The sequence below is a fragment of the Hyperoodon ampullatus genome (assembly GCF_949752795.1).
Source record: "Hyperoodon ampullatus genome assembly, chromosome: 20".
Classification (NCBI taxonomy): Eukaryota; Metazoa; Chordata; class Mammalia; order Artiodactyla; family Ziphiidae; genus Hyperoodon; species Hyperoodon ampullatus.
In genome coordinates this window covers 11047146-11065820 of record NC_136933.1, presented here as the reverse complement: position 1 = coordinate 11065820, position 18675 = coordinate 11047146, and the positions used below count along the sequence as shown (strand labels likewise).

Here is an 18675-nt window from a genome sequence, read left to right as displayed (position 1 = left end):
TCCTGTCTCTGTGTGCTGTAACACCATTCTACCAAGCTGGGTTGAAGCCTCAAAGGTAACACAAGGCATTCTTACTATCGTTTTGACGTCAGGACAGTGCTATTCAAATTTGCAACACAGACATTCTGGTGCCAACATTTTACTCAGAATACACCAACACTGATGAGTTTTCCTTGAGATGAAGGGAAGTGGTGAGGGAGGAGCTGGAAAGGTTGAGGCCCCACCTGGAGACCACCTGTTTCCCACCTCATTCCCGTGATGCATCCACCAGGAGGCCGCGGCAGGAGCTAGAGGGAGGGCTCTTTGTTTTGCCTGGGAAATGCATTGCATTCCCTGCACTGAAGCAAGCAGGCCCGCCTGGAGAGGAGGAACTGGTGCTCTCGGTGAAGAGATCCGACCCTGCAGGGTTGGCAGTGACGAGCAGGGGGTAGAGGCTCCGAGGAGCAGCAGTTACTTCTCAGCGTGTGAAGAGGTGGCAAGAGCAGGCGCACCGTGGGGCAAAGGACGCCACCAAGACAGGTAGCAACAAATTCACCAGGACTGTCAGACGCCCAAGTGGCATCTCGGGTCTGCCCTGCCATGAGCACCAACTGTGCCGACAGGCTCCAAGGCTCAACTGCAGGGCTGGGAGGGCATCAGACCCAACCTGTAGGTCTGGCTCCTCTGGAAGCATAGGCATCTCTTGTATGTCTGTGACCCACCACTACACTAGACTTTGTTCAAGACATGCCGGGAAGTGGAAGGTGTGTTCCCTAAGCAGCATAGTTGGGGAAACACGAGTTTGTGTTTTACTGCAGCATTGATTTTTTTTTTCTGTTAAAGACAAACAGTAATGCATTCTGCTTCTGAGATAGTGTCTCAAATGACTTTTTTAAAAAGAAAATAAAATCTTGGAAGTATGAGGAAAAAAAAAAAAGAGATGCTGGGATGACCATTGGCCCTGCCCTGTTCCACTGAGTGGGGGCCAACCACAGCCCAGCTGCTCCCTGCTTGTGATGGCCACGAAAATTGTTCCCGGCTCTCTCCATCCATTTTGCAAACCCACGATCAACTCAGCACCCCTTTAAGACGCTGACAGAGCACAGTTGGAGGGCATGGGTGCCAGATCTGAGTGCAGCTGGGAGCATAAAAAGTCAACAATACTTGTAGATGTACTACACAGGATAGGATGAGTCAGTGATTGTCAGCTAGTGGGTAAGAAAAAAAAAGTCTAATCAGAGAAAGAAATCAAGCCTCTGTGGTAGCAATGTGGACCTTTCCTGAGTTAAGAGCTCAATGGCTTGAATTACAAGGAGAATTCTATGAATGACAAGTCTTGGTAGCTGGAATGCTGTGGTGCCATACATCAGCTTTCTTTAAAAATATTCTAGAAATCATGTGAATGAGCCTGGCTCAGTCAGGTCTTCAAGCATACTGATGTGAGTCCTAACCTATGCTGAACAGGTAATAATTAATACGAATTCTTCTTGTCAAGGATCTGGAAACTTTGTGCACATGTATGTCTGCTCTGAGCATGGGAAAGTGAGAAGACACAGTTCGAGAACCTTGTTCCCTCTGTTGGCAGAAAAGGGCCAACAGACACAAGCCACAACCACAGGCAAAAGGTTAGAGAAACTTGTTATTAAATTTAATTTGCTTTAAATACATACCTTTTTCCCACCCTCACCCACTTGGGGGAGGAACAGAAAACCCCTACCCCTCCCATTTGGGGGATTCCATGTATAAAGCCTGAGATGGTAAGGATGAAGTATAAAAATACTATTTACAAAGGGGAAGAGGGTGTCCACCGTGACCTTAAGATCCAGACACCCCGATCCCCAGGCCCCCTTTTTGCTCCTTTAGAAAAAAACCCTGGGAATCCATTTGGGTGTAGACCAAGCCCTTCTTCTGGGGCGGTGGATACTCAAACCCCAACACGGAATAGGAAGCTCTGAGATCAACCGAGGAACAGGGAACGGATAGCACCTCAGATCTAGGAGGGGCCGGGGGCTGCCCTCCACCCCCCTGTAGTCAGCAGGCCGGCCGGCCAGCCTTTGTTTCCATAGGTCCCATGTAAACATTGACGTTTCTTCTGTGCATCCCTGCTCTTCCCCATTTCCTACAGAGCCTCCCTCGCTTCCACTGGAGCCACTTGGTTCCTCCATCTTTCCTTCCTTCCCTTCTAACCTTCCTCTGGAAGGAGTGGGGAGGGGGCGGGGAGGTCACAGGTGAGGCACAGCCCATCTCATCCCTTCTTCTAGGTCAGGGCAGCTTGTCCTCCTCAGGGGAACCCTCAAGGGGGTGTGCTCCAAGTTCTTGGCCAAATAGGAACGGATTTCTTTTCCCAGAGCAGGGACAAGGCAGGCAGATAGTCCAGTACCAGGATACAGTGGTCCTGATGGGCAAGACCATCAGAACTGAGTAGCAGGGAAGCAGGCTTCAGGAAGCAGAGAGGTGGGCAAGTCTAGTCTCACCCTGAGGCTGGAAGACCAGCCCGGCACCCCCGTCCCTCCAGGTGAGCATGCCCATCACCACCCAACAGTCTTGTTCACTGCGGCTTCGCGGAAGGACCAGGCACCACCAGTGAGGCTAGAGGTCTTCTCCAGGCCTTGGTATGGAGGCAGCGCTCACACCAGCTCATCCAATAGGATCCCGATGCTCTGGGTGGCCTCTGAGGGACCAGCAATGGGCTTGTTACACATGGGGCAGACACAGCGCACTTCCAGCCACTTCACCAGACACCTGCGGGCAACAGACGACCTGTTTTTCCCTAAGAAGATACCAATCTGCTCCAGCTGTCTTTTCATGGAGCCCAGCTGCTTCTCAGGACAAGAACCTCTCTATCCTCACCCCGGTCTAACCCCTCTGGCTTGCTTGGCGTCCAGACAGGATGAAGGGCATATCGGCAAAGCGTAGATGGGAGGGGTCGGGATTGGAGGCTCTGGAAGATGCTCCCTGCTTATTTCTTTCAAAGCCACCCCGGGACCCACATCCCCACGGTGGACACTTACTTGCGGTGAAAGGCGTGTTGGCATGAGAGCACCCCCAGCTCATCCTTCCCCTTGAAGTCTTCCAGACAGACTGCACAGGTCTGCTGTGGGAAGAAAGGGGCCGCGTGAGAGGAGATGGGGGAGAGCCTCACTCCTCCAGCCTGAACACCCAGCACCTCACCCTCACCCAAGAGAGCTCACCCTGACAGGGCGGTAGCCAGGAACCACAGGGGACTGCTTTAGATTTAAGTCGACCCGAATAAGATGAAATTCAACATTTAGATCCTCAGTCACACTAGCCACATTTCAAGTGCTCAACAGCTGAGAAGTGGCAAGTGGTCCCCACACCGGATGGTCAGATAGAGAGCATTTTCTACCCTCAGATTTCCACTGGGCAGTGTTGTTATAGAGGATTTTTTTTTAAACTGAAGTATCGTTGAATTACAATGTTGTGTTAATTTCTGCTGTATAGCAAAGTGACTCAGTTATACATATATGTTTTTTCATATTCTTTTCCATTATGGTTTATTATAGGATATTGAATATAATAGTTCCCTGTGCTATACAATAGGACCTTGTTGTTTATCCATTCTATATATCATAGTTTGCACCTGCTAATCCCAAACTCCCAATGCGTCCCTCCCCTACCCCCCTTCCCCTTGGCAAGCACAGGTCTGTTCTTTATGTCTGTGAATCTGTTTCTGTTTTGTAGATAGGTTCATTTGTGAACCTAGGTTCATTTTAGATTGTAGATAGGTTCATTTTAGATTCCACATATAAGTGATATCACATGGTGTTTCTCTTTCTGACTTACCTCATTTAGGAGGATAATCTCTAGGTCCACCCACGTTGCTGTAAAGAGCATTATTTCATTCTTTTTTATGGCTGAGTAGTTATGATTTTTAAGCCTTTCTAGCCTAGGACCTTTGGTGAGGGGGCACTTATCAATAACTAAAGGAGGGGGGTCTGGTGTACGGTTTACATTCTTTAAGTCCAGCCTTACATCCCAATATATTATAACCCCGCAATCCCAGCTGACTTACTCTTCTGGAGGAGAGCTAAAGAAACATGGGAACTTGTGGACATCATGACAGTGGACCCCAAAAAGAGGGATGAAATGAGGCCATGTCCAGGCAGAGTCTTGTGTATAGTGAGACCTGGATTCTCCCCACTCAAGACAACCACACACATGCTCTCTGCAGGAGTGTCCATGGTTATGAAGGAAGTCTTGGGAAATGAGTTAGGGGACCCCAAAGGCATAGGTGGGAAAGGAAGAGGAAATGGTGTAGTCCTCAACGAGTCAAGAGTTGAGGGGCCCCAGGGAGTGGGTGTGATGCGGGAGGGGAGGGGAATGGAGGGAAACAGGGAAGAACCTCAGGGCTGGACACACGCATCAGATCCACAGTCACTAGGACAGAGCATACACAAAGGTGACCTCTTTCAGACCAAGACCTGGGGTCTGAGCAGGGGAAAGTTACTGAAATCTGGCATGGAGTGGTCTTACTGTCTTCCCCATTAAGATTATGCCTAGTGGGCTTCCTGGGGCCATGGGTCACACCATGTATCCAAACCCTTTTGTGATCCTTTTGTTTTCTGCCTGTGCTGGTTCAGTTCCAGACATAACGGATTCTGCATATTGATCACCTCCTGGGATTGAGTTTTATTTGGCCCAAGGAAATAGGAAGGCGGGGACTAAAAAGGTTCCTGAAAAGGTCAGTCTGAGATTGCTGGAGAAGGTCTGCCTTACCCGCTGGGCACTCCCGCGACCTGTCCCAATGCACTCACCCCATATAACTGTAACTTCTTGGCATCACCTTTCAGCACCACCTGGGGAAAAAAGTAGAGGCCTGGTATCAGGAGCAACCAAACACAGGGGCCAGGTGGTATCAGCCGCCAAGGAAGGGAGTGAGTCTCTGGCCCCCCACAGGAGTGCCCCCGTGACCCTCCCGTGAAGGAGGAGGGCTTTGGGCCCTGCCTGGGCCCAGCCAGACTTGAGGACGGGGAAAGGAGTTAGCCTCAGAGGGGGCCGGAGGTGAGGCCAAGGGAGAGGCCAGGCCAGCTAAAACCTGCTCTCTCCCCACACCCCCTCCCCAAGCAGGGCTAATAGTGGATGAAGTCTCGGGGCAACACGTAGACTTATTTACCTCTTTATACCCGTATCGTTCGCTCTGTGCCTGGTTCCGGAGTTTGCTGGGGAAGCAAGAAAGAGGGGAGAGAAGAGGTCATTATGTCTTTGCACAAACAGCCATTCAGAGCAGGAGAGGCCGGCCGGCTGCTTGGGGCGTCCTTCTGGGGGTGGGGAGGTGTGCTTCCCATAGACACATGGAGTAGGCACGGGACCCTCTGCAGGTCACCAGAGTGGGTTAAGGACTCAAGACTCTTACTCAGGTTCAACTGCCTCAAAACTCACTGCCAGGGCTTCCCTGGTGGCGCAGTGGTTGAGAGTCCGCCTGCCGATGCAGGGGACACGAGTTCGTGCCCCGGTCCGGGAAGATCCCACGTGCCGCGGAGCGGCTGGGCCCGTGAGCCATGGCCGCTGAGCCTGCGCGTCCGGAGCCTGTGCTCCGCAACGGGAGAGGCCACAACAGTGAGAGGCCCGCGTATCGCAAAAAAAAAAAAAAAAAAAAAACTCACTGCCAGCTCCCCCAGATTGGGGGCGTCTCTGCAGAGTACCCTAATCCTGAGCTGGCCAAAAAGTTCGTTCGGGGCTTTCGGAAAACCCGAACGAACTTTTGGGCCAACCCATAGTTCATTCACCCTCCCTGCTGTCTCTGGTAGGTCACTTCCTTCAGGCTCCCCAAATATACAGATCAACCATCTGCTTGCTGACTGTACGGAAGTAAGATTTTTTTTTTTGGCCGTGCCACGCAGCTTGCAGGATCTCAGTTCCCTGATCAGGGACTGAACCCACGTCCTCGGCAGTGAAAGCACGGCGTCCTAATCACTGGACCATGAGGGAATTCCCAGAAGTTAGATATTCTTAAGAGGGGACATTTCCACCAAGCCAGGGCAGCAGGATAAAGTCTGCTGAGCCTGGGGAATTTTCCACTCAGAGAACACAAGTATTCTGGAACCAGAGCACACGCCTGTCCCACTTCACAGCGCCAGGCCAACACAGGCAGTCCCTTCTTTGTTTTCCTCTTTTTGTTTCAAGCTGGTGGCCCGCATACAACTGGACCCTCAATGGCCAAAACACAATGGCCAGAACACGCCGTTACTAATGGCAGGAACATAATTGTGCTGGAGGATTTGCTACGCCTGACGTCTGCACCAATTCCAAACAACTTCCAGAGGGAGAGACGCCCCTTTTTGCAGATGAGGAACACGGCGTCCAAAGAAGTTAAGTAACTTGCCTAAATGCCAGAGCTGGCTGGCAGCAGAGTCTGGATTTGAATCAAAGTTGATCTGATGACAGAGGCCGAGCTCTTCAACACACACTGTGGCCTGCTTCACCAATTAGGTGGCACATACCACGGTCCTGAGAATATGAGATGGTTTTGGGAAACGCCCTTTCATCAACAAGCCTCTGACTCTGAATGGCTTACCATGCAGATGGCTGGGACCATGATCACACATGGATCATAATTATTATTATTCTTTTTTCTGTTTTATTTTCAGTGAGGGAAACCTTCCGAATTACGCAGGGAACTCTATGTCCTCCTGTACTTGGGAACTAGATGGGGCTTTCTCTCCCACGGATCATTTCTACCAAAGAGCTGCGTTATTGGAAGGAAACATCAGAAAACCACCAGGTTAGGCAAGATAGGGGTAGCAAACCACGGCCTCCTGAGAGCCAAATCCAGCGGACTGCTTGTTTCACAGGGCCTAGAAGCTAAGAACGGTACTTATTCTTAAATGGCTGAAAGCAGGAATCAAAAGAATATTTCATGCCATGTTAAACTTATATGAAACTCAAGTTCAATGCCTATAAAATTTTACTGGGGCAGAACCACGTTATATTGGGTTGGCCCAAAAGTTCATTCGGGGGTTTCTACAACATCTTATGGAAAAACCCAAACGATCTTTTCTTGGCCAACCCAATAGCTTATGTACCGTCTATGGCTGCTTCTGCACAGTAGGGCTATGTGGTTCAGACAGAGATCATATGACCCGCAAAACCTATAAGATCTGGCCTTTTGCAGAAAAAGATTGCTGGCCTGAGTTAGAGGAAGAGAATCTCCAATCGCGAGCCTCCGTCAAAGGGAGCGAGGTAAGATGCCCCAAGAGCAACACCGAGATGCTGGAACCAGAGCGGAGCGGGTGCAGAAGGTCTGGAAGAGCCGTGCCTGACGCACAGCCAGGGCGCAGATTAAGATCGGGCTGCCGCCACCTCCATGGCTCCTAACAGGAGGTCAGGGGACAGGTGGGGCAGGTGTCCCCCTGCCTTGGTCTGAGGGTGGCGTCGGACAGTTTCTGGTCATTGGAGGGTTGGGCTGAGGACCTAACCAGGGCTTGCACTGTTCCACCCTTCCCTTTGTACTACTTTCATATATACAGTGTCCCCGCTTCCAAATGAGAGGGGCGGGGAAGGATGTACCCAAAGCTTAAAGGATCAAGGGCGACCTGCCTGATACTGGGTTAATCTGGGGAAGAAAGAAAGTGATCTCATCGCCGGGGTGCTCACAGCCGCCTTCTGAGAGAGAGGCTGTTGCTCTGTTAGCAGGTATGTACAGAGTAAATAAGGAAGTGCTGAGGAGTCTGCTTCCTGACTCAGAACAAGGGGTTGTCCATCTCTTAAGCCTCGCCTGCAACATGGCTACACTTACAGAGTACGTGCAGGGCCTTTCTGCTTGCTGTGTCGTAGGGTACCTGGAGTGCCCTCCTCCTCCACCCTCGGCCCTTCCATCTGCCTGGCTCCCTTTAATGGTCTCACCTGAGGATCCTCCAAAAGCCTGACTCTTAGAGCAGTCAAGCGCTTCAGAGCCACATTCTATATTCACTCTGCATGTAGATTTCCATATCAGGAAGGTATAGCTTGTGATGAAATGGGGCCAAAAGGGTTGCAAGGGAAACAAAGCAAAAAGCAGAGATCCTGGGCCATCCCAGCAGGGGACGGAGTGCCAACAACTCTGGACAGGTGGCCTTCTCAGCTGTTGGGTGAGCAAAGCAACTAAAAATACCCTGAATTCAATGAGACCATTTCTAGCCGCTGCCAGTGGGCTCTCCCCAGCTTTTCCCTTTTGCAACAAACAATGCAGCCAGGTCCTGAAAATAATGGTTCCTTTCCTGCCCAGTTGTACTTCACGGGCCCCTCCATCCTGTGTAGGGCAGAGATCAGCTCCTGCGGTCGGGGGGTGGGAGTCAGGGAGACAGAGATGGGGGGAGCAGAGGGTGGCCTTGGCCGATGAGCTCACCAGGTCAGGAGGGGGGTCACGGGCCTATTTTGGCTGAGGAGGAAACCGAGAAGCAGGGAGAGGAAGTGGCTTCTGTGCTTGTGTGTCTTTCTATATATAGACACTCCCAGGCTGCCACATGCCAGCAAGCCAGGGTCAAACTGGCTTCGGGCAGGCTACAGGACAGAGGGCAGGGTGGCAAAGGGGCAGATTACTGCAGGAGGAACAGGTGGCGCCGAGCAGCCCCGCAGTGGGGAAAGCTTCTGCTATCATGTGGCTGCAGCTCTGTTCTTTAACTCCAGCCAAACAAAAAATAAATCAGCCATGCCCAGAGCTCCCAGCCCGTCCTTCTGCAGGACCACGATCTCTAGCTGCAACGGGGTGGCCATGGATGCCACAGCTGTTCCCACTCAAGGAAGAGGAATCGGAGAAGACCAACATCTAGAATCTGAAAGACTCTCCCTAATCGTCATCAGACTAGCCCACCTCTCCATCTTCCTGGATATAGGACCTTCGGCAGATCTTTTACTGTCTGAGCATGCATTTCCTCATTTATGAAGCAGAAGCAGGCCGATACCGAAACTGGAGGCAAGTTCTGAGGACTAAGTAAGCTAAATGTTTTACAAAATGCTGACCATGATGCCTGGCCCACAGAAGGTACCTGGTAAAGAGCAGCTAAAACCCTAAGATCACACCTATTAGTGGCAGCGTCAGGAAATGAAGCCCGGTCACCCACATACTGGCTCAGAGTGATTTTGTAGATTTTCTTCTCTTGACCACGTTTGCAGCCTGGCATGGGTGTGCCTCTGTGTGTGTGTGTGTGTGCAGGGGCCAAACAGAGTCGGTTTTACAGCCTCCTGCCAGCGTCGCACAAAAATCTTTGCTATGTCTCCATCTTCCGTCTCTGGGGAGTTGCAGAAATTGCTTCATACGGGGAGAGCGCAGTGGTTGGTGGTCAGGAAGACGAAAGGGTTTGCAGAAGAAAACTTAGGCTTGGGGGAAGGGGAGGGGTGGTGAGATATGGGAAACCTACCCTCACTTACTAATTAGATGCAAATTTTAGACTTTACCTCTTCTGCAAAGACTTGTAAGTGGAAAATTCCAGTGCTGGGGACTTTTTAAAGTCCTGAGAAAGAAGGAGCCCGAGGTAGTGGATGGCGAGCACAAGAGAGCAGGGCCCACGGGCACCTCCCCTTCTTAAGAGGGAGCTCCTCCAGCCCTAAGAATCCGGACAAGTATCTACTTTCCCTCTAGCCTCCTGCCAGGTGAAGCACTCAAACCCACTGGGACGTCTCAGTGGGGAACAGGAACTCCTTCTTCCTTCATCTTAATTGAATCTTCTTAGGTGATTTGATCAGACACCAGCCTAGACCCCAGCTGACATCCGTCTACCCAGGCGTTGGGTGATCACGTGTTTGTGTATGGGGGGTTGTGTGGCTTGGTTATCACAATGGCTCTCAGGACCATTAGCACATTCTAATGGTCAGGGGTGTCCAGTGTTCCCCAAAGCACAAGACAGTCCCATACAATGAGGAATTGTTAATACCAATAGGGCACCCTAGTCAGAAACACTACTGTATTTTCCACTCTGAATACCAGGCATGCCCCACATTTTTTTTTTTCCTGCCCCACATTTTTGATAGAAAACAGTCACCACTTCCCTTGTCTGCAAGTGAAGAAAACAGTTCCCGGAGCTTGGCTAGCACTGCCACGCTCAAGAAGTGATGGTTTCCAGTTTTTTCTCTCTCAAACATAAGAGCGTACAAGGCAGAACCAATAAGCAGCTCTGCAGACACCAGCTTGCTAATATTAGCATCTGGAGGGATGGCAGCAGGATTTCCCAGGAGGGCAGAGGATCATGACATTGGTGTAATGATGCCCCCCATCCCTGGCCATCCAGAGAGTGTGAATGGGCGGAGAGAGACAGCTAGGGACCACTGATGATATTACTTGGACAGTCATTCTAGGCAACCCGAGAATAACTGGCCAAAGGGTGGGAATGCAGCCTGGCCCATGCTGACCTTATAGGCTCTCCAACAACTCGACAGGCTGATGTAAATAGAAACACCAGGCCTCAGGGGCCCAGCCAAGGGCAGGACTAAGTCCTGTCCTCAAAGCAGTGGCCCCGGCTGGAGGCTGGTGACTCTGTGACTGGAGCCTCCCTCAGCTCACCCTACCCATGGCTGCTGCCTCCTAGACTCCCCCAACCCCAGGTCAGCCAGCAAGCCACCCACCTGATAAAATAGCAGCAGAAGATGAGGCTGAGCATGAAGACGAAGATGCCTGTGCCGAAGATGACCATGTAGATGTTGAGGGGAAGGTCCTGGAAACTGATGGGTGGCATCGAGCAGGACTTGTTGGTGCTCACCAGTCCCAGGCCGCAGAAACACCCTGCAAAGAACCGGGAGGGAAAGTATTACGATAGTGGGAAATTTACCATTGGGGCCACTCTGTGTGAGCAAGGATGCAGGGAGAAATGGCAAACCTCTGACTCGGGGGCTTATTTATTTATTTATTTTCTTTTTAAATTGGAGTATAGTTGATTTACAATGTTGTGTTAGTTGCTGGTGTACAGGAAAGTGATTCAGTTATACATATACATAGATATATTCTTTTTCATATTCTTGTCTGTGATGGTTTATTACAGAATATTGAATATAGTTCCCTGTGCTATACAGTAGGTGCTTGTTGTTTATTATCTTATATACAGTAGTTTGTATCTGTTAATCCCAAACTCCTAATTTACCCTTCCCTGATTGCGTTTCCCCTTTGGTAACCATAAGTTTGTTTTCTATGTCTGTGAGTCTGTTTCTGTTTTGTAAATAAGTTCACTTGTATCATAGCTTAGATTCCACACACAGGTGATATCATATGATATTTGTCTTTCTCTGACTTACTTCACTTAGTATGATAATCTCTAGGTCCATCCATGTTGCTGCAAATAGTGTTATTTCATTCTTTTTTATGGCTGAGTAAGATCCACTATGTATATATATATACCACATCTTCTTGATATCCATTCATCTGTGGATGGACACTTGGGTTGTTTCCATGCCTTGGCTATTGTAAGTACTGCTGCTATGAACATTAGGATGCATGTATCTTTTCGAATTAGAGTTTTCTCCAGATATATGTCCAGGAGTGGGATTGCTGGATCATATGGCTATTTTTAGTTTTTTAAGGAACCTCCATACTGTTTTCCGTAGTGGCTGCACCAATTTACATTCCAGGGGCTTATATCTGTACCCTAGTTCCAACACTTACTAGCTTCATGATCTTGGGTAAATTATTTAACCAATCTACGAAATGCGATCCTATACACAGTACTTAAACCAGCATCCCCATCTAGCGGATCAAGGATTCAGGCAATGGGCGGAAAATGGAAAACTCACTTCCATCAGAGAGAAGCCTATAAAGTGCAGTAGCAAAATGAAGAGCCTTAGGTGAGGAAAGGTACACTTGGGCTCCAATCCTACCTCTCCCTAGCTATGTGACCTTTAGGAAATTACCTCGCTAAGCTCCACTTTGTCACAGGAAAACAAGCAATGTGCAGAGAAGACAGAAAACGATGGTGTAAGAAATACGCTTTGTAAATTGCAAAGTGCAGTTGCAAAGGTCATTTGTCATTATTAAGCTACCTGCTCCAGAAGCCAAACTGCACCAGGACCAGAATAGAAATTGCTCACTCTGAGGCTGGGCCAGCATTCCAGAAAGGGGCGGGGGGTGAGGGCAGGGAGCTACAGCTAACTTTTACTGGCCACCTTCCCCCTTTCTACTCAAAGCCTTGCCGTGCAGTCCCCTAGTGGCAGTGGCATCCCCAGAGCTCATCAGAAATGCAGACTCTCGGGCCCACCCCCACTGAAAGGAATCAGAATCTATTACAGTTTAACAAGGTCCCTTCAGCTTGGGTAGCACCGGTGGCCACTGGATGCTTCCCTTTCTCACATGACTCAGGGGTAAATTCTGATTGGTCCAAAGGTGGTAATCACCTTGCCCTTGCCAGGGGTTTGGTTTTGGGGTAGGTATGTGACAGAGTTCTGGCTGAAGAATCAAAGAGCAGATCTGTTGGAAAAGACAAGATTTTCTTTTTTTTGGGGGGGGGGTGTCACATCTCCCCAAAACACCTGGAAGGGTGGCAGCCAAGTTATAGCTGGAAAGAGAGAAGTTCAATATCAAGCTGGTGGCGGAGAGGACGAGGAAAGAAGAAAGATGTTGTCAGTTGAGCTGCTGGATTAAGCAATCCTAGAGCCACTATCTTGGGACTACTGGTTCTGAGAATTAGTAAATTTTCTATCATGTTTATAAAGAAAAAAAAAGATAGGATTTAACCACCAGCCAGTTGAGTGTTTTTTCCTGTTTGCAGGCAAAAAATATCAATGATCTGAAAGGTAAGCCTGAAACTCTTGGATTTCAGAAAGTGCTGGGACAAGAAGGCTAGACTTTACCATACACCTGCTATCACCCAAGCACATTCTCAAGCTATAACTTAACCTTTGTAATAAGGCCACTGTGAAATGTTACTCCCCAGGCTGCCATGGGGAAAAAAGACTCAATCATCATTAAACAATGTGTCTACAGTCAAACAGCTAAGAAGGCCTGGCTTCAAAGCCCTCTGGGGAATTCCCTGGTGGTTCAGTGGTTAGGACTCCATGCTTTCACTGCCGAGGGCACGGGTTCCATACCTGGTCAAGGAACTGAGATCCTGCAAGGTGTGCGGGGGTGGGTGAACCTCTCTAGACTCAAGCCCTCAATGTGGGTTTTAAGTACTTTCCTGACATCGTGGTTAGGAGCCAGATCACCATTATTAATACACTTTGGAATCCTACACCGTAATTAGCAAAGCAACCCCACCTCAGCAGAAGACTGGCTTGAAAGACTGGAGTCATCTTTGACCTCATACATCTCAGCCCTCTTCATCCCCGAGATCAATCTAGTGATCGATACAATGAACCTCCCTCCAAACCTCTTTCAGATTGTGTGCCAACTGTACTGCCAAGTCTCTATTCCAGACAGACTTGGAGCCCAATTCTACCCCAAGTGCCTATTAATTGATGTCTAGTCCCTCCTCTAATTTAGTCCACATGTCTGACATTTCCTTCCACTTGGTTTCTAGCATGTATTTCCCAAACTCATGACTGGCTTCAAGTCCTCCTAAACACGTGTGCGTTGGGTCCCCTCTTTACCTCCCCGACTCAGTATCCTCCAGCATCAACCCATCTCTAATTCTAATTCATCACCCCATCTCCACACCTTTGTTCATGAAGCTTTCTCTGCCTGAAATTCCCTCTCCTTCCCCAAAGTCCCCCAAACCTGGTCTTTGTGACATTCCAGGGACTCCCCACCCCGAAATCTATAGTGCTCACAGCTTGTATCACGTGCTCCGGCTCTGGCACACTCCGTAACTGTCTTATGTTGCCCCACTGTTTCTAGAATCAACTTCATTTCACTCGAACAGGCATTAAGCAGTGATTACATGACAAGTACCACAACAGACACTGAAGATAGAAAAGCAAAGAAGAAAGACAAGATGATTTTATCGTCTAGGGAAGAAGACAGACACAAAGGTTTTCACCATACAAAGTGAGGCCCTAGTAGAGGTGTGATTATATACAATCCTGAGATCAGAGATGAGGAGTTCTAACAAGCCTGAGTGCTCCTAGGTCTGAGGACAGCGACGTGGACTTTTGTACATTCTCTAGCGCCTACCCTCGTGTTTGGCTTGTTTTCAATAACGGGTTAACATAAATAACTCCTGATTTTTCTCAAGACGATCTGGTCATCTTGGCAAAAGCTCCCACTTCAAGGAGACTGAAGTTTGGGAAAATTGCCCAGAAACTGCCCTCAGCTAACAGATGACCAGTCAACCAACAAGTACTGCTGCTGGCTTGATTTATACACTGACCTAGACACTGTGGGGAAACAAAAAGTAAAAGTAGTTCTTATCCTGAAAAGACTTTTTGGTTAAAGTTGGAAAAAAATTAATTAGCTACTAAACTTTGTTCAGCCCTTGCTTCTGAGCCTCCAGCTTGGGTTAGAAAGTTTTCACCACTCCTTCACCCTCCACTTAAATATTTGATCTCTGTGGGCCAAAAGAGATCAATTTTCCATGAAGACATCATGGTGGACTGGCCAGGGAGGGACAGTTTTCTGTCTACTCTGGAAAGGGGCCTTTGGGCTTCTCTTCCATGGAACTCTGTTGTCAACGCCAAGAGGGCTTCTCCCCAACCAGGCACATCTCCCTAACCCTGTCTCATCACTTGTTGATGCTGTAAGAGGGTCTCACCCTCAACCTGCCTTTGCTCTCCACGCACCTTTTATGAGCTGGATCCTGGCATCTCTAGGGTCCCAAAGAACTTCACTGGGTTCCCTGTTCTGAGAACTTGCACAGCAATGGCCATAGCGAATGCAGAGGGTTTACATGTATTCACTCTGGAGGCACTCTGGCCTCAGCCCTTTATCAGTTTATCCTTTTTTTTTTTTTGCAGTGCGAGGACCTCTCACTGCTGTGGCCTCTCCCGTTGCGGAGCACAGGCTCCGGACGGCCATGGCTCACGGGCCCAGCTGCTCCGTGGTATGTGGGATCTTTCTGGACTGGGGCACGAACCCGTGTCCCCTGCATCGGCAGGCGGACTCTCAACCACTGCGCCACCAGGGAAGCCCTATCAGTTTATCTTGACCATGTTATCTTGCTGAGAGAAGCTTCCCCTGGGGCTCCAGGATTGAGTCAGTGAGTTTAGGACTTTCTGTGATAAAGAGGTATGGGGGAGAAGAGCTTCATAGCTGAGAAGAGATGGTCCATTTGCTTGCATTCTGATTAAAAAGAAGTGAGAAAAGTATACCTTGGGCTAAAACCTGACAGTGGAGTCGTTTTTCCTCTAAACTTATAAGGACACAATACCAACCCCAGGAAAGAGGGGCTTTAGATATTTTTCACGAAGGTGTGGGGAGAAGGATTGCTTCTTCACTGGAGATCAGAACAGTCATCTCTCTGTCACTTTAAGAAGTGACAAGAGGGACTTCCCTGGTGGCGCAGTGGTTAAGAATCCGCCTGCCAGTGCAGGGGACACGGGTTTGAGCCCTGGTCCGGGAGGATCCCACATGCCGCAGAGCAACTAAGCCCGTGCGCCACAACTACTGAGGCTGCGCTCTAGAGCCTGTGAGCCACAACTGCTGAGCCTGCGCTGTAGAGCCTGCGTGCTTAGAGCCCGTGCTCTACAACAAGAGAAGCCACCGCAATGAGAAGCCCGGGCACCGCAACTAGAGAAAGCCTGCACGCGGCAACGAAGAACCAATGCAGCCAAAAATAAATTAATTAATTAAAGAAAAAAACTATTAAAAAAAAAGAAATGACAAGAACAGGGAACTATATTCAGTATCCTGTGATAAACCGTAATGGCAAAGAATATAAAAAAAGAATGTCTATATGTGTCATAACTGAGTCACTTTGCTGTACAGCAGAGATGGACACAACATTGTAAATCAGCTACCCTTCAGTGAACAAAAACAATTGAAGTGAAAAGAAACACAACACTGTAAATCAACTATACTTCAATAAAAATTAAATTAAAAAAAAGAAAAGAAGTGAAAAGGTAAAGCAGCAAGTCCTCTGCTGGTCTAATCCCTCACAGGAAAGGGGGCTGCCCAGAAGAAAGGCTAGTGTTAGTGACAGCCACCTTGGTTCTTCTCCTGAAGTCTGTTCCATTGTTTCCCCCGACCTATGAAAGCCTTGACATCAGAATGTTTCATATCTGAGCAGCGGGCTGGAGTGACGTCAAGAGAAGGGCTGGCCGAGAAAGACCAGTGGATCTGGGAAATGCTTCTCCTTCCCAGCCAACAGGAATCTTTCCCAGATGCTGGGATGCACCGTCCTCCCTCACCCCACCCCCTCGTCCTCACTCAGGCAATGCTGCCTATCACACACACAGCTGGGCTCATTTTCAGGAAACTAGATCCTACCAGCAAGAGGAAGAGGAGGATGGGGGCCCCCTTATACACATGCTGCCCAAACCCTGCCTTAAAACAAAAGCCTCTTGAAATAATTAATGCAAGATCTGGCAAGAGTCTGCTCTCAAGAATGGATTTTTCCCCCCCTAACTAGCCAGCCTACCCTACTGAGAGATAAGCCCAGCTGCTTTGGTCCTCCCCGGTCCCCTTCCCCCTTTCACCAGAAGTGCCTCCGCCGCGCTCCCCCCTTTCACCAAAAACTCTCCAAGCTTTAGAACAACGCAGTCAAGATCCTAGGGCCACTGGAAGGTATTAGGAGCCAAAGTTTTGAACTGACCCGCCCAGAAGAGCCCTCTCTTCAGGTAGCCTGGGCGAGGAACCCGACCCAAGCCCAACCTCTATGCATCACCTGAACCGCTAAAAGCCTCAGGTGGGATGAATTTAGCATCACCCAGGGCGGGGTGGGAGGGGTGATCGGGTCTGGAGGCGCGGCCACCGCCGAGGCACAGAAGCTAGTACCGTGGTCTGGCCTTGGCGGCCCGTGAGCACAGCTCTCCAGGCAAGCCCTGCTCTCAAGGGTAGCGGGGCGTCGAAAACTCTGCAAAGCTTTATCAATCCAATAAAGCCACGCTCATTAGTCCGACGTCTTCCACCGTAACAAAGCCCCCTCCGCCGCCGGTGCGAAGCCAACAAAGGCGCAAAGGAAGCCGCCCCGGCGCGCCGCCCCGCACGCCGCACTGTATACATATTTAAAATAGCCTGAAAAGTTTCAGGCCAGGAACTTGAGCTCCCTCTAGGAGATCCGAGCCCGAGCGCGGATTTAATGCTCCTCCGACAACCACAACAAAGAGCAGAGTTTGAGCGCACAAAGGCAAGGGAAGGGGGTAGGAGTGCGAAGCCGCCACACAAAGGCCGGGAACCCCTCGGCTCCCACGCCCCCCCCCCCGCCCCGCCCGCCCGCCCGCCCGCCGCCCGCTCAAGAGATCCTTCCCAGCCCTGGAGTTAAACCTGAATTCCCCACCCCCCCCCCACCCAGATTCCGCGGTGTGCAGAGCAGAGTCGGGCGCCAGGATGCCTCCCCGCCGGTCCCGTTTCAGGAAAAACTTGGCTCGAGAGGGAGAACGAGCCCTCGGATCTGAAGCCTGGCGCCCCGCTCTCCGCGTCTCCGGCCCGCTCCGCGCCCCTCGCCCTCCCGGCCAGGGACTCACCGTTACACCACTGGAATGGGTGCATCAATGAACTCTCGGCTGGCTTCCTCGGGCGAACGAACGCAGGCGGCGGGTCTGGCAGGCGGGGTGGGCGCGCCGGCTGGCGGGGTCGCAGGAGGGGCGGATGCGGTGCGCGGCAGCCGCCTTCCACTGCAAGTCGAACTCCCTCTGCAGCGGGGGGCTTCGGCGAGGTGGGTTTTAGAGCAACAAAGAGGAAAGAAGAGAAAACAAACAGAAGGGCCCCCGGATCAAAGCACCGCGGAGGAAAAGCAGGAAGGGCCCCGGGGCTGGTGGGGGGCGGGGAGCTGCGGGGCGCCGCAGAGCCGGGTGGAGGCGCCCGGTGGGCAGAGGAGGGAAAAGCCTTAGCCTGAGGCGCGATCCAGTTGCCTGGGCACAGAGGGTAGAAGCCAGGGACTTCGAAACTGACACGGTGCTCGCACGCCCCCCTCCCTTATACTCCCCCGCCCACTGCCCCGGGAAACTCCGCCCCCCTGCCGTCACCCGCCCTCTGGCCAATGGGAGCCTTCCTCTGGTCCCCGGGCATTATTTGCAGGTCTGTCCGGATCTGAGGGTGGGGAGCATCTTTGCCCCTCGGGCGCTTCCCCCCTTCACCTTCCCACTCCTCGGGATACTTGAGTCGAGAAAGAAGCGCGCGGCGCGGTGGGATGGCCGGAGCAGCCGGGGCCAGCCTCCCCCGCTAGGAAAGCGGAGGAAACGGAACAATTAGTGCCACATTGTTTTCTGCCTCCAGATCTGTTACTGTTTAGCATTTCTATAGCTCTTTGAGAAGCCAGCTCCGGGGAGTGGTTACATTTCTGCCCAGAGGGCAAGAACTTGGTCCTAGGTGGCGGCTCGCACGTTCCTTTGCTCGCTTCCAAAGAGGGAACTTTGCAGCAACAAGGTTGGACCAAGAGATTATCATGCTAAGTAAAGTAAGTCAGATAGAGAAAGACAAATATCGTATGATAAACCTTATATGTGGAATCTAAAAATAACTGTACAAATGAACTTATTTACAAAACAGAAATAGACTCACAGACAGAAAGCAAAGTTATGGTTGGTTACCAAAGGGGAGAGGAGGGATAAATTAAAAGTTTGGAATTAACAGATACACACTACTATAGATAAAATAGATAAACAACAAGGACCTACTGTACAGCACAGGGAACTATATTCAACATCTTGTAATAACCTATAATGGAAAAGAATCTGAAAATGAAT

The 18675-nt window shown here is 50.3% G+C and overlaps 1 protein-coding gene across 2 annotated transcripts; it reads right to left on the bottom strand.

The window, feature by feature from the left end:
- Positions 1-2606: 2606 nt before the first annotated feature.
- RNF122 (ring finger protein 122) lies at positions 2607-17479 on the bottom strand (the record flags this gene model as incomplete). 2 transcript variants are annotated; one of them, XM_079726841.1, is made up of 6 exons in its annotated part: positions 2607-2721; positions 2991-3073; positions 4755-4796; positions 5114-5159; positions 10537-10693; positions 17455-17479. In XM_079726841.1, the coding sequence occupies 6 exons, from the start codon at positions 17477-17479 to the stop codon at positions 2607-2609; spliced, it is 468 nt and encodes a 155-aa protein (XP_079582967.1). The 2 variants fall into 2 exon arrangements, with proteins under 2 accessions (XP_079582967.1, XP_079582968.1); XM_079726842.1 differs by having other exon boundaries at positions 2991-3070.
- Positions 17480-18675: the final 1196 nt, after the last annotated feature.